The following is a 14,954-nucleotide window of genomic DNA, read 5'->3' on the forward strand; positions in this document are numbered from 1 at the left end:
TTTTTATTCAGGAAATCTGAAATTTTACAGCCTACATATGGTTTGGGGTTTCATGCCCAGAACACCAACATACGCACCAAACACCTATGAAATCACTTTGAAAAATAAATGCTTAGTTTCCCCAATTATAATGTACCTACACTTTGTCAGTCAATTCTAACAGTGGTGAGTGGAAAAGGACAACAAATGGCTACTGAAAAGGACACCTGTCTTCATGACGGATGCATGAAGAAGCACGGCATAAGGAATCTACCAGAGCCAGGGCAATTCCCCTCTTCAAACCCGCAGCAGCTCGGTGAATGAAGCTCATCCACGTGACAGATCTCGGTAAACAAAGTCATCAGACGTGTAACAAAACCTAAGCAAAAGAAGCACTCTGGCAGATGGCCCAGAGAGAGTTTACACTGGGTGACCTCTCTGGAAGATGATATAAAAGCCTTATCAAGATAGATTAAGATTTTATCTGTCAATCAGCTACAAAAGCATACCAAAATATATGAATACAAACGTTTGGTTTTAACACAGCAGATAACAACAAAAACTAAAAATCACCTAAATGTTTAGGGAAGGGTAGTGTTTAAATGAATTATGGTACATTCACAGAGTGGAATACTAAACACCACTGAAAACAGTGCCATGATCTGCATGTGTTCCAAGACATACATGTTTAAGTGCCAAAAAAAAAAAAGAAAAAAAAAAAAAACCACAAGATACAGGATAGGAAGTAGAGTAGGAGCCCATCTGAGATACATGCATGCATGCAGTAGGTATTATGTATGTATCTGTGCACGTGTGCATAAAGGGTTTGGGTTTTTTTAGCTTTCTATTTTTGCTTTTGATTCCTATATAGATACACAAGAAAATATAAACACGGGTCACACCTTTAAATAAAGATTTGGGAGGGATGCCAGGGTGGCTCATTCAGTTAAGTGTCCAACTCTTGATTTCAGCTCAGATCATGATCTCAGGGTCCTGAAATAGAGCCCTGAGTCAGGCTCTGCACTGGGGGTGGAGTCTGCTTAAGATTCTTTCTCTCCTTCTCCTTCCGTCCCTCCCCTGCACTCTTTCTCTCCTTCTCTTTAAAAAAAAAATGATTTGGGGGTTTAGCATGTGTGTGAGTGGGTATAGTAGAAATTTACTCCAGAAATGGACCCTCAACTCTATGGTCAACTAATCTTTGACAAAGCAGGAAAAAACATCCAATGGAAAAAAGACAGTCTCTTCAATAAATGGTGCTGGGAAAATTGGACAGCTATATACGTAAGAATAAAACTTGACCACTGTCTCATACCATACACAAAGATAAACTCTAAATGGATGAAAGACCTCAATGTGAGATAGGAATCCATCAAAATCATAGAGGAGAACATAGGCAGTAACCTCTTCAACATCAGCCACAGCAACTTATTTCATGACACATTTCCAAAGGCAAGGGAAACAAAAGCAAAAATGAACTTCTGGGACTTCATCAAGATAAAAAGCTTCTGCACAACAAAGGAAACAGTCAACAAAACAAAGAGGCAACCCACGGAATGGGAGAAGATATTTGCAAATGACACTACAGATAAAAGACTAGTATCCAAGATCTATAAAGAACTTCTCAAACTCAACACCTAGGAAACAAATAATCAAATCAAAAAATGGGCAGAAGATTAAAAAACACTTTTCCAATGAAGACATACAAATGGCTAACAGACACATAAAAAAATGTTCAAAATCATTAGCCATCAGGGAAATCCAAATCCAAACCACCTTCAGATACCACCTTACGCCAGTTAGAATGGCAAAAATTGGCAGGGCAGGAAACAACAAATGTTGGAGAGGATGTGGAGAAAGGGGAACCCTCTCACACTGTTGGTGGGAATGCAAGTTGGTACAGCCACTTTGGAAAACAGTATGGAGGTTCCTCAAAAAGTTAAAAATAGAGCTACCCTATGACCCAGCAATTGCACTACTGGGTATTTACCCCAAAGATACAGATGTAGTGAAGAGAAGGGCCATATGCACCCCAATATTCATAGCAGCAATGTCCACAATAGCCAAACTGTGGAAGGAGCCAAGATGCCCTTCAACAGACGAATGGATTAAGAAGATGTGGTCCATATATATAATAGAATATTACTCAGCTATCAGAAAGAATGAGTACCTAACATTTGCATCAACATGGATGGAACTGGAGGAGATTATGTTAAGTGAAATAAGTCAAGCAGAGAAAGACAATTATCATATGATTTCACTTATTTGTGGAACATAAAGAATAATAGGGAGATCATTAGGAGAAGGAAGGGAAAAATGAAGGGGGGGAAACAGAAGGGGAGACGAACCATGAGAGACTATGGACTCCGGGAAACTGAGGGTTTCAGAGGGGAGGGGGGTGGGGGGATGGGCCAGCCCGGTGAAGGGTATTAAGGAGAGCACTTATTGCATGGAGCACTGGGTGTTATACACAAACAATGAATCATGGAACACGACATCAAAATCTAATGATGTACTGTATGGTGACTACCATATCATAATAAAAAAAAAGAAATTTACTTCTTATTTTTGTACATTTGTACTATTTTTTAAAACTATGCACCTGTATATTGGAAAATATAAAGAAATGCTTTTGAAATTCTTTTGAAATTCTATGAAGAAATACATAGAACATTTTAGAAGAAAGAAGACATTCATTGACAGATATTATTATCAGCATCTGGAAATTACTAGATATTGAAGATATGAAATTACTACCTCAGAAGCAGATGTTTAGAATGTACCCAACTGTTCATTAGTTTTATGTTTAATGTGCTTAATCTAGCAATGCTGTTTGGCTTAGTTGACTGGAACTGTCACTTGTAAAATCATATGGGTAACACAGAAAGTAAAGAATGTTAGTGATATTTCAAGCAAATTTCAAACATGATTTTAGTAATCAAACTCAAGCATGACTGAACCCCTTTCTCTTCACAGTGAATACAGCCACAGATGTAAAGCAGCTTACTATATTAAACTATTAAATTTAACTAATAAAAGTGGGCACTGTAACTGGCAATAAGCCCCTAGCTGACAGTATAATGTGGAATTCATTCTAAATGCACATCTTTTCTATTATCCTATGTGAACATTCTTTAAAATAACTATATGTTCCTGGGGCGCCTGGGTGGCACAGCGGTTGGGCGTCTGCCTTGGCTCAGGGCGTGATCCCGGTGTTATGGGATCGAGCCCCACATCAGGCTCCTCTGCTATGAGCCTGCTTCTTCCTCTCCCACTCACCCTGCTTGTGTTCCCTCTCTCGCTGGCTGTCTCTATCTCTGTCAAATAAATAAATAAAATCTTTAAAAAAATAAAAATAAAATAAAATAACTATATGTTCCAAACATCTCAAAACTCAAATCAGTAATGTGGCCCTTTGAAATATCATTATCTTACTATGATCAAAGAAGTAAGAGATTGCCTGGAGATGCCATTAGACACCAGAAACATCATTCAACAGATAATTTTGGAAATCCACCCTGCTAGGCGCCACACTCAAACAGCACCTATATAAGTGTTGAGCACTTCTGGGGTTCAAAAATGGGAAAATCCCAACATGGAAAGCAAATAACAGTAAAGTTACTGGCATCAAGTTAGAAACCAAGTTAGGCTTCAAGAGAAAACTGGGATTTGTGCCAATACAGAAGAGAGAGAAGGCTGAAAATTCATGCTGATAACGGAAGTGCTGAGAAGGGACGGTAATAATTTCAGCAGCTTGACAGGAAACGATACTGAGAAAAGGCAGCAAATATGTTTGGACAGGAGAGGTGGTCTACAATATTAAACTCAAAAATGTAAGAAATATGCAGCAGCCAATACTGATTAACTCTAGGACTATAGAAGGGAAGACAGGCCTAGCTATTTTCCTTGGACAGTGGTTCTCAAACATGAGAGCGTACCACAATTACCCTGAGGCCTTATAAAATACAGACTGCTGAGCCCCACCCCCAGCACATCTGATCCAGTAGGTCTGGAGTAAAGCCCAAGAAATTGCATTTCAAACAAACCCCCAGGTGATGCCGATGCTGCTGTTCTAGAGACAACAGCCGACGAACCGCTATCCAAGAACAACTGTGAACGCACCAAATACCTTGTCTCCTCAGAGGGCATGACACCACAAACCAAAAATGCTGAGAAAAATGGCATCCTTGCAGAAGTTGAGACAGGTGCAGGTCTTCCTAAGTCTGGTCCAAGGAACCCGTTAGAAGCAAGTTCTCTGGGGTACACTGAGAGCAATCAACTCTCATAGAAATGAGATGAAGCCAATCTGGACCTCAGAGGGAACTGGACCTCGATCCCACATTAACCACCTCACCTCCCGGTGAGGCTGATCCAAAGGAAGCAGTTCTGTGACAGGACACAGACCTACAGTTGACATCTGAAAACCAACTGTGGACAAGACCATCACTTGGCATGTCTTACTTAATTCCTGGAGTTCATCACACCATACCTAACCTGACATCAAACCAAAGAGTGTATGACACTGTGTCACTTCCCCAACTGCAATATGTAAATGCATAACCACAACCCACATGAAGACCCCAAAACCCAGACCAATACATGGTGAGAGCCCATGAGAGGTCACTAATGAGAATGCTTTAATGGCCCACTAGCACCAAAATAGTCACTATGGAGGTCTCCTGGTCACTTCTACTACCTTGAAATTTGTAGGAATACAAAAAGTTGCCAGAGGGAAAGAGCATACGTAACTAGAAGCAAGATGCATATTACATCCTCTAGCTGTCAAGATGTCATTGTGAGGTATTTTTTCGATGTGATTAGCATTCAAATAGTAGACTCTGAGTAAAGTACATTACCCTCCATAATGTGGATGGGCCTCATCCAATCAGCTGAAGGCCTAAAGAGAAAAAAGACTGACCTCTCTAGGAAGAGGGAATTTTGCCTCCAGAATGCCTCTGGACTCAAAGCTGCAACATCAACCCTTTTCTGGGTCTCCAGTCTGCCAACCTGGCCTGTAGAGTTCAGATTTGTCAGCCCCCACAATTGTATGAATCAACTCCTTAAAATAAATCTTTCTCTACACATATACATATATACACATATACATATAATTCATCATTATCAAGTAGGGACAAAGACTGCGAACAGGGATTGTGACAGGACTGTCAACTACTCCCATTGGTTCTGTTTCTCTAGAGAACCCGAACAAACTCAACCCCTTCCAGTCCGAAATCTCTGTCCCTCACTTGATAATGATCAATTACCTCCATTGTTAAAAAGAAAAGTCTCTTTGGGGCACCTGGGTGGCTCAGTCAGGTAAGTGGCTGACTCTTGATTTCAGCTCAGGTTGTGATCTCAGGGTCATGGGATCGAGCCCTACCTCGGGCTCCACAATAAGCAGGGAGTCTGCTTGAGGATTATCTCCCCTCTCCCTCTCCCCCTACCCTTACTCACATGTGTGAGTGCTCTCTCTCAAATAAATAAATCATTAAAAAGGAAGGAATGGAGGAAGGGAGGGAGGGAGGGAGGTGGGGAGGAAGGGAGGGAGCAGAGGAAGGTCTCTAAAACTCCCACTAAGATGTACCAGGACTATTATTTCATGGATTTTCTTCCTGGCATTTTCCTATACACACATATGTATAGCTTTATGTCTAGTTCAAAAAGTAACACGTATTAGTGGTAAAGTATCTGAATAGAAAAGACAATATAAAAAGCACCCATATCCAATAATCTAGTAATAACTACTCTTAACATTTTAATCTATGTCTCCACATCAAATTAAAGTGCCTCCTTAAATGACTGTTAGATAACTGATTTTGGAGGGGGAGGTAAATTATTTTTTCTTTTTATCTTTTAGATTTTTTTTTAGATTACTCATCAAATAATTCCCTTCAGTAGGAGAAATACCTCTTTATAATAGGACATATATGGTGGGAAATTAAGAGAAAGGGAGATTATTTAAGAGATTTTATTTGATAAAATCTTAAGTATCAAAGCATTTATCATGAAAGATAAATCCTGTTAAGTATTTTTCACAGAAGTAATTATCTTATCATAGCAATGCACTGTGTTTGTAAATACCACCATAAAATCTTGGACAACACTGTCTGGTCACAGAATATCATAAGCTAGAACTGTATTAATTACCATGCCATGTGAGATATACATAGTACAATATTTTATTTACATGCATGCAATATGCTATGTTTAAAATATATGTACATGTAAATGTGTTCAAAGGATATGCATTAAAATGTTTTTAAAATTTAAAAAAAGCTCTCCTTTCACTTTAAAATGAATATTACCCTTTAAAATGTCACCAGGTTTTAATGACATTTATATAAATGTGTATAAAAGTCAACCAGAAGCAATCAGCTCCTAGTCATTGAAATGAACACCTTTGCTGTGGTTACACGAACTATACAATTACATTGTGAATTTCCACAGTGAGCACAAACTAAAAGGAAGGGCCCCGGAACTGACATCTTACCAAGCATCCGTCCTGATTCAAATGCTCTTTGGAATCCATACTAAGCTTCCTCTTTCTGTTGGGCTGTTTCATTGCCACTTTAGCACTCCTTAGCAGTGTTTTTCTGCAAAATAGTTCCACATAAAAAAGTTCAGGAGTTTTGCCCTTTTAGAATAACAAAAACAAACCCCAAAAATGCTTTCATTAAATTTCTTCTAACTGGTTGCCATAAATACCCTGAAAAATGAGCTGACATAAAAATTTCACTGTTGCTTTTATAGACCCCACTAAAATAATAAGTTAATGGGGAAAAGAGATGAGTTTTCTACCTCATCTAGAATTTATGTCACAAATAAAATAGATACTATTTCTTTGGTCTATCTATCACAACATTTTTGGTTGTTTTGTGGGGGCTTTGGGGGGCGTTGTTTTTTTTTCTTTTTTGATTAGCTGATTTAACCAATTCAGATTCATTCATAACCAATTCTACCTATTCAGATTTTGTACTCACGTGGTCTGACTGTCCACAAGTGTCAAGGCAAAGGTATTCTTGGTGAGAGGACTTTTGTCATACAAGGCATAGCACTGCAATCTGGAACAGAGAAAATAAAAAATTTTACACATCCATGACCATTCTTCAGTATGTTAATAAACAGCAGTGGACTAGTAACAAAATTAAATCAGTAACCAAAAACCTCCCAACAAACCAAAGTCTAGGACGAGATGATTTACAGGTAAATTCTACTAAGCATGTAAAGAAGAGTTAATGCCTATCCCTCTCAAACTATCCAAAAAATAAAAATAAAAAAGGAAGTAATTCTTCCAAATTCATGCTATGAGGTCGGTATTACCCTGATACCAAAACCAGACAAAGGTACCACAAAAAAGAAAATTACAGGCCATTATCCCTGATAAACACAGATGCAAAAATCTTCAAAAAAATATTAGCAAACTGAATCCAACAATACATCAAAAAGATCATTTACTATGATTAAGTGGGATTTATTCCAGGGATGCAAGAATGGTTCAATAACTGCAAGTCAATCACCATGACACACCACATTAATAAAACAAAGAATAAAAATCATGTGATCGTCTCAAAAGATGCAGGAAAAGCATTTGACAAAATTCAACATCCATTCATGATAAAGACTCTCAACAAACTGGGTTTACAGAGAATATTCGTCAACATAATAAAGGCCATATATGACAAAACCACAGCTTACATCATACTCAATAGTGAAAAGCTGAAAGCTTTTTCTCTAAGATCAGGAACAAGACAAGGATGTCCACTCTCACCACTCTTATTCAACATAGTATTGTTAAGTCCTAGCCACAACAATCAGACAAGAAAAAGAAATAAAAGGCATCCAAGTTGATGAGGAAGAAGTAAAACTTTCACTAACTGCAGATGACATGATACTATATATACAGTTGGCCCTCGAACAACACAGGTTTGAACTATACAAGGTTCACTTACGTAAATACAGTACAGTACTATAAAGGTATTTTCTCCTCCTTATGGAATTTTCTTAATAACATTTTCTTTTCTCTAGCTTACTTTATTGTAAAAATACAGCATATAATACATATAATATACACAACATGAATTAATTGGCTGTTTATGTTATTAGTAAGTCTTTTGTTCAACAGTAGGCTCTTAGTAATTAAGGTTTTGGGGTGGTTGAAAGTTATATGCAAATTTCCAACTACACTGGGATTGGTGCCACTAATCCCCACATTGTTCAAGGGACAACTATATAGAAAACCCTAAAGACTCCACCAGAAAACTGTTAGAATTAATAAATGAATTCAGTAAAGTCACAGGATACAAAATTTCTATACACTATGAAAAAAGTAGCAAAAAGAAATTAGAAAAACAATCCCATTTACAACTGCATCAAAAATAATAAAATACCTTGGAAAATATCTAACCAAGGAATTGGAACACCTGTGCTCTAAAAAATATAAGATACTGATGAAAAAAACTGAAGATGAAACAAATAAATATAGAGACATTCTATGTTCATGGATTAGAAAAACTAATATTGTTAAAATGTCCTTTCTACCCAAAGTAATTTACAGATTCAATGCAATCCCTATCAAATGCCGATGGTATTTTTCACACAATTAGGACAAATAATCCTAAAATTTATTTAAAACCACAAAAGAACCTGAATAACTAAAGCAATCTTGAAAAAGAAGAACAAAGCTGGAGGTATCACAATCCCAGATTTGAAATTATTTTACAAAGCTGTAGTAATCAAAACGGCACATTACTGAACAAAAACAGATGCACAGATCAACAGAAGAGAATAGAGAGCCCAGAAATGAGTCCAAACATACAAGGTCAGTTCATGTATGACAAAGGAAGCAAGAATATAATACAATGGTAAAAAGACAGTCTCTTCAATAAATTGTATTGGGAAAAGTGCAACAGCTACCTGCAAAAGAATAAAGAATGAAAATGGACCATTTTCATGCACTATACACAAAAAATCAACTCAAAATAGTTTAAAGACCTAAATGTAAGACCTGAAACTATAAAATTCCTAAAAGGAAATGTAGGCAATAATCTCTTAGACATCAGCCTTGGTATTATTTTTGTGAATCTGTCTCCTCATGCAATGGAAACAAAATCAAAAATAAACAAATAGGACTACATCAAACTAAAAAGATTTTGCACAGCAAAGGAAACCATCAACAAAACAAAAAGGTGGCCTACTGAATGGGAGAAGATATTTTCAAATCATATATCTGATAATGGGTTAATATCTAAAATATACAAAGAATTCAGGGCACCTGAGTAGCTCAGTCACTTAAGCATTGGACTCTTGGTTTTGGCTCTGGTCGTGATCTGGAGGTCATGGAATCAAGCCCCACATCAGGCTCCACACTCAGAGGGGAGTCTGCTGGAGATTCTCTCTCTCTCTTTCTCCCTCTGCCCCCCCCCCTGCTCTCTGTAATAAATAAATCTTTTAAAAAACACACACAAAGAATTCATGCAACTCAATACCGCAAAAGCAAAGAATCCAATTAAAAATGGGGAGAAGTGTTGAATAGACAGTTTCCCAAAGGAGATGTACAGATGGCTAACAGAGACATGAAAAGATTCTCAACATCACTAGTCATCAGAGAAATGCAAATCAAAGCCACAATGAGATATCACCTACACCTGTCAAAACAGCTAGTACCAAAAAATCAATAAAGGGGAACCTGGGTGACTCAGTCAGTTAAGCATCAACTCTCCATCTCACCTCAGGTCTTGATCTTGGGGTCATGAATTCAAGCCCCATGATGGACTCCATACAGGGTGTGGAGCCTACTTTAAAAAAAAAAAAAAACAATAAATAACAAGTGTCGGGGAGGATATAGAGAAAAGAGAACCCTCTTGCCCTGTTGGTGGGAATGCAAACTGGTGCAGCCACTGTGGGAAACAGTATGGAGGTTCCTCAAAAAAATTAAAAATAGAGATACCATACAACCCAGTAATTCCACTTCTGGGTATTTACCCCCCCCCAAAAAAAAACCACACACACACACACCACACTAATTCAAAAGGATACATGCACCCCTGTGTTCACTGCAGCATTATTCACAAAAGCCAAGATATGGAAGCAACCTAAGTGTCCATCAACAGATAAATGGGTAAAGAAGATGTGATATATATATACATACATATATATGTATGTATATATATGTAAATATACACAATGGAACATTACTTGACCTTCTAAAGAAATGGATTCTTGGCATTCATGACAACATGGATGGACCTAGAGGGTATTATGCTAAGTGAAATAAGTCAGAACAAGACAAATAGTATATGATTCACTTATATGTAGAATCTAAAAAACAAAACAAATGAACAAACAAACAAATAAATTCACAGATACAGAGAAAAAACTGGTGGTTGCCAGAGGGAAGAGAGATAGAAGGATGAGCGAAACAAGTGAAGGCGATTAAGTGGTACAAACTTCCAGATATGAAACAAATATGTCACAGGGATGAAAGTGCAGCATAGGAAATACAGTCAGTAATATAATAATGTTGTACAGCGACAGATGGTAACTACATTTATTGTGGTGACCGTTTCATTATGTATATAATTGTCAAATCTCTACGTTATATTCCTAAAACTAATATAATATTGTATGTCAAATATACTTCAAAAAAAATAAAAATTAAAAAAAATAAATAAATAAACACTAGTAGACATTCTTTGAAAACTTATCTGGAATGAGTTTTTGATAAGCAGGTTAACCATTTTAGAGAACATTCCCCTTAGCGTGATATGAGTACCACTAGAACAATAATTCGCTTTGAATAATTTTAACCACAACTGACATGTAATTAAAAAAAAAAGTTTAGCAGTTTACAGATCAGTTTAGCACTGATTGTGAATTATTGATCCTTATTTTCCTATTGTCTAGAGAGCCTCTGGCTCAGTATGTGTTTGTGGCCCTGAACAGCATAAGTGCATCTCTGAACTACAGAGAAGCCTCAAACACCTTACGTTAGTGTTGCAGTTCTCGAGCCACACAATACTTCTTTTACAGTGCTGTGTGACTAGCATGAGTGCAGTTCTCTAACCGGACAACTCCCTTCTCTTTTTCTTTCATGTATTAAAACAAACAAACAAACTAACAATTAAACAAAACACATTTCCTCATATCCATTTCCTTCCAGTCATTTGATATTTATGTCCTCAAGATAGGCACTTACCTATTAAATTCAATAACATTACATTCATTTTGTAGGATATAAATACAATCTATCATGCCTAGCTCCCAGGAATACTCTGAACATCTATGCAAATGAACAGCTTAGACTTGAAGCCTTTAGCAAAGCATTATTGCACAAGACATAAGCACTGCCAAGGCTAGCTTGCATTTCACGACTAATAACACCCCATGGCTTGTCAAACTGAAATCATCTGGCTACTAAGACTTTTCTCCTGCCACCAAAGTGATCTGTCTTGCTAATCCCTAATAATTATCTCAATAACTCTGTTTTGTTTAAAAAAACAAGAAAGCCTGAATTCATATTATTATGCATTGGGGGAAAAAGATTAAAATTTTTCTACTGAGAAGTTTCAAAATGTAATTTAGTAACAACTGGATTCCCTTTAGATAACAAAACAAAAATATAAAAGATACCTAACAGCCCATATAAAATTTTGTTACCATACAAAAAAGGAATCAAATATAATATTCCATCAAAGGCAAAACAAAGGAGATGGATGATATGACAGAGAGAATACAGGATGACACACAGAAAGACAGACAGAGAGGTTTTATATGTGATCCCTTCGAATGTCAATTCGCAAGACATATTCTGACCAACAAAATAGAATACTTCTTTGGATATAAATTGAACCTGATATCCTTGGCACGGTATCAAAATATATGGATTATTCTGATTGTCTTAATACAATGCCCAGTCCCAAGATGCCCCAAATGTCACATCAGTCACATTCCTCCTTTCTGAGTTCGGAAGAAATAAAAAAAAAAAAATTTAGAGCCAAGGAAGACTAACCCTGGACTATAAAATGCATCAGTGAAATCCTATCAAGAGGAAATGAAGAGCAGTGAGTAGGTGGCACTACTCCCCAGGGCACATTGGCTTTGCAACTATATCTAAGCACTAACTGTAATAGATGTGATGTCAAGTGATTTTAATTAAAGACTCTCCTAATAGTATTTTATATTAAAGCAAGACAGATAATATATGTAAATGATTTGTATTTCTGTAGAAAATCTAGTAATGGCGCACTAATTTTTCAAATGAATCCTCTGAATCAGTTTGATTTCCCTTCAGAGTTAGCGGAATTTTCACACTGCATACTGCCAAACACTTGTGTTACTGACCTTCTAATTAAACGGACAAATTAGATTATTATTTAGAAAACATACAAATAACTTCAATACTTCAAATTTAAAAAGTCTGTAAATAACAAAAATAATGCACTGCCTGCCTATGTTCACTTGTTATTTGGTAATTCTTGCACAAAATACTTACTGACCACCTGTTACCATCAAGACTGTCATGGGTACTTCGCAGAATATAAGGATGATTCTTAAGACATTCCAGAAAGGAAGACAATGAGAGCGGCATTATTGCCCTGGATAACCCAGGATAGTTCTGTCTCATGCCACTCATCCTGGCATAATTATGAAGAGCACCACCTTCCACTCCCCAAATGCTCCAGTTTAGTCAGTAAATCCTACGGTCATTGTATGGACAAGAAACATACATAAATTAACAAGAAATATAATGCATGTCATTAAAGAAATACAAGCGGGCAATTCGTTCACAGGAGGGACAGTATGTTTAACACTGATTAGAAAATGCACTCCGGAGGAACATTTCAGCTGCTTCTAGAATGCTGCACAGAATTTAAAGTGAATTTAGCACCACAATATCGAATACAAATACCTGATTATTGCACTGATTTTCCACTATTTCAAAGATGCTACCAGGCTAAAATCTATCCATTGATATTCAATGTCAATAATAATACACAGTAGTTGGTGTCTGAATAAATTAATAAACAATTACAACTGAGTGCATTTTGACAATTTCTGCACGAATTCCTGCTCTCTCTTAATTGCATTAATAGCTAACATTACCTGAATACTCATATATGCCTGGCATAGCTATAACCGCTCTACATATAGACTTTCAATTAATACTTATGACAATCCAAGGACATATGTACCATTATCACTCCTTTTTCACAGATGAGGAAACACTCCTTTGCTCTAAACAAAGAACAAACCATTGAAATATATAGCAAATACCCATCTCTATAAACATGCAGTAGATCAGAAACAAAGTGGCAAGCCTTGGGTCTGTTGTCCAAGGAGCCAGGCATAGGGAACCACAAACACTAAAAAGCCAGGAGAAAGTAGGCATGTATAGAATAAGGAAACAAAATCGTCCGACTCCAAGTGCATCTACAAATCAAAATTCAAAAAAAATTAAAAAATCAAATGCTAAGAAAGACAATAAAATCAGCCACTGGGGGGAAGAATTCATCCTGATAAAATTTAAATTATAGAAAATATTAGGGGCGCCTGGGTGGCTCAGTTGGTGAAGCATCTGCCTTCAACTCAGGTCATGATCCCAGGGTCAGGCTCTCTGCTCAGCGGGGAGTCTGTTTCTTCCTCTCCCTCTGCCCCTCCCCCCGCTCCTGATCTCTCTCTCTCAAATAAATAAATAATTTTTAAAAGAAAATATTGATAAGTATTTTTTATTTTTTTAATTTCAAACTATTTTTTTATTATGATATGTTAGTCACCATACAATATTTTTTAAATAATTAAGTTTAGGATGCTCAAAAAGATAAATGAAGACAAGACAGTCCTAAAAAATGAACAAGAAATTATGAACAGTAATACAAGTATGTAAAGTTAGATATGAAAAAAGTTTAAAACCTTGGCAATTTTAAGTATAGTCAACAAGATAACCAAGCCTGATGTACTTTTTTAGCTAGACAAAGAAAAAAGAAAATATTCAAATTACTAAAACCAGAATGAGAGAGGTTTCATCAATACTGATCTTACAAAAATCAAAAGGATTATAAGAGAATACAGTTGACCCTTGAGCAACACAAGGTTTGGGTCACTGATCCCCCATGCAATCAAAAATCCACTTATAACTTTGAACTCCACAAAAACATAATTATTATTAGTCTACTGTGGACCAAAGCCTTACTAATAACATAAACATTGATTAACACGTGTTTTGTACATTATATGTATTATATACTATATTCTTATAATAAACTAGAGAAAAGAAAATGCTATTAAGAAAATCATAAGAAAAAATATATTTACAGTACTGTACTCTATTTATCAAGAAAAATCTATGTATAAGTAGACCCACATAGTTCAAAGCTATGTTGTTCAAGGGTCAAATGTACTATGAAAACCGAATGTAGACAAATTAGGTAACTTATATGAAGTTTCTAAAAAGACACAAATTACTGAAAATGACTCAAGAAGAAATAGAAAATCTGAATATATCTGTAACAAGTAAAGGGATAAAGGTAGCAATTTTAAGACTTCCCAAAAAGAAAAGCCTAGGCCCACAGGATTTACACTGAATATCCAAAGAACTAATACCTATCCCTTACAAACTGTTTCCAAAAAAGAGAAGATGAAACAATACTTCCAACTCAAATTATGAGACAGACCCAGTACTGCCCCAATTCCAAAAACAGACAAAGGTAACACAAGAAAATGAAACTATATACCAATATTCCTTATAGATACTGATTAAAAAATCCTCAACAAAATACTAGCAAACTGAATCCAGCAACATATAAAAAACTGCATAGCACCAGGAATGAAAAGTTAGTTTAACATTAGAAAATCAATTAATGTATAATAACACATTAAGAGAATTAAGAACAAAAACCACACACTCATATCAATAAACACAGAAAAAGCTTTTGAAAAAACTTAGACCCTTCAATGATTAAAATATATATATATATATATAT

The 14,954-nt window shown here is 36.2% G+C and overlaps 1 protein-coding gene across 3 annotated transcripts in view; it reads right to left on the minus strand.

Moving 5' to 3' along the window:
• L3MBTL4 (L3MBTL histone methyl-lysine binding protein 4) overlaps nt 1-14,954 on the minus strand; it is a 417,564-nt gene that overhangs the window by 331,701 nt on the left and 70,909 nt on the right. For 2 of the 3 annotated variants that reach the window (XM_008690190.2, XM_008690182.2), the window contains exons 1-2: nt 6,957-7,238; nt 6,467-6,569 (exon numbers count right to left, since the gene is read on the minus strand). In XM_008690190.2, the coding sequence (XP_008688412.1) occupies nt 6,467-6,569; nt 6,957-7,069 (216 nt within the window). In that variant the 5' untranslated portion in view covers nt 7,070-7,238. Of the gene's footprint in view, nt 1-6,466; nt 6,570-6,956; nt 7,239-14,954 lie in introns of those variants that run through there. The other variant, XM_040632703.1, reaches the window with a different exon arrangement.

This window comes from Ursus maritimus, unplaced genomic scaffold, assembly GCF_017311325.1.
Source record: "Ursus maritimus isolate PB19 unplaced genomic scaffold, ASM1731132v1 scaffold_18, whole genome shotgun sequence".
NCBI lineage: Eukaryota > Metazoa > Chordata > Mammalia > Carnivora > Ursidae > Ursus > Ursus maritimus.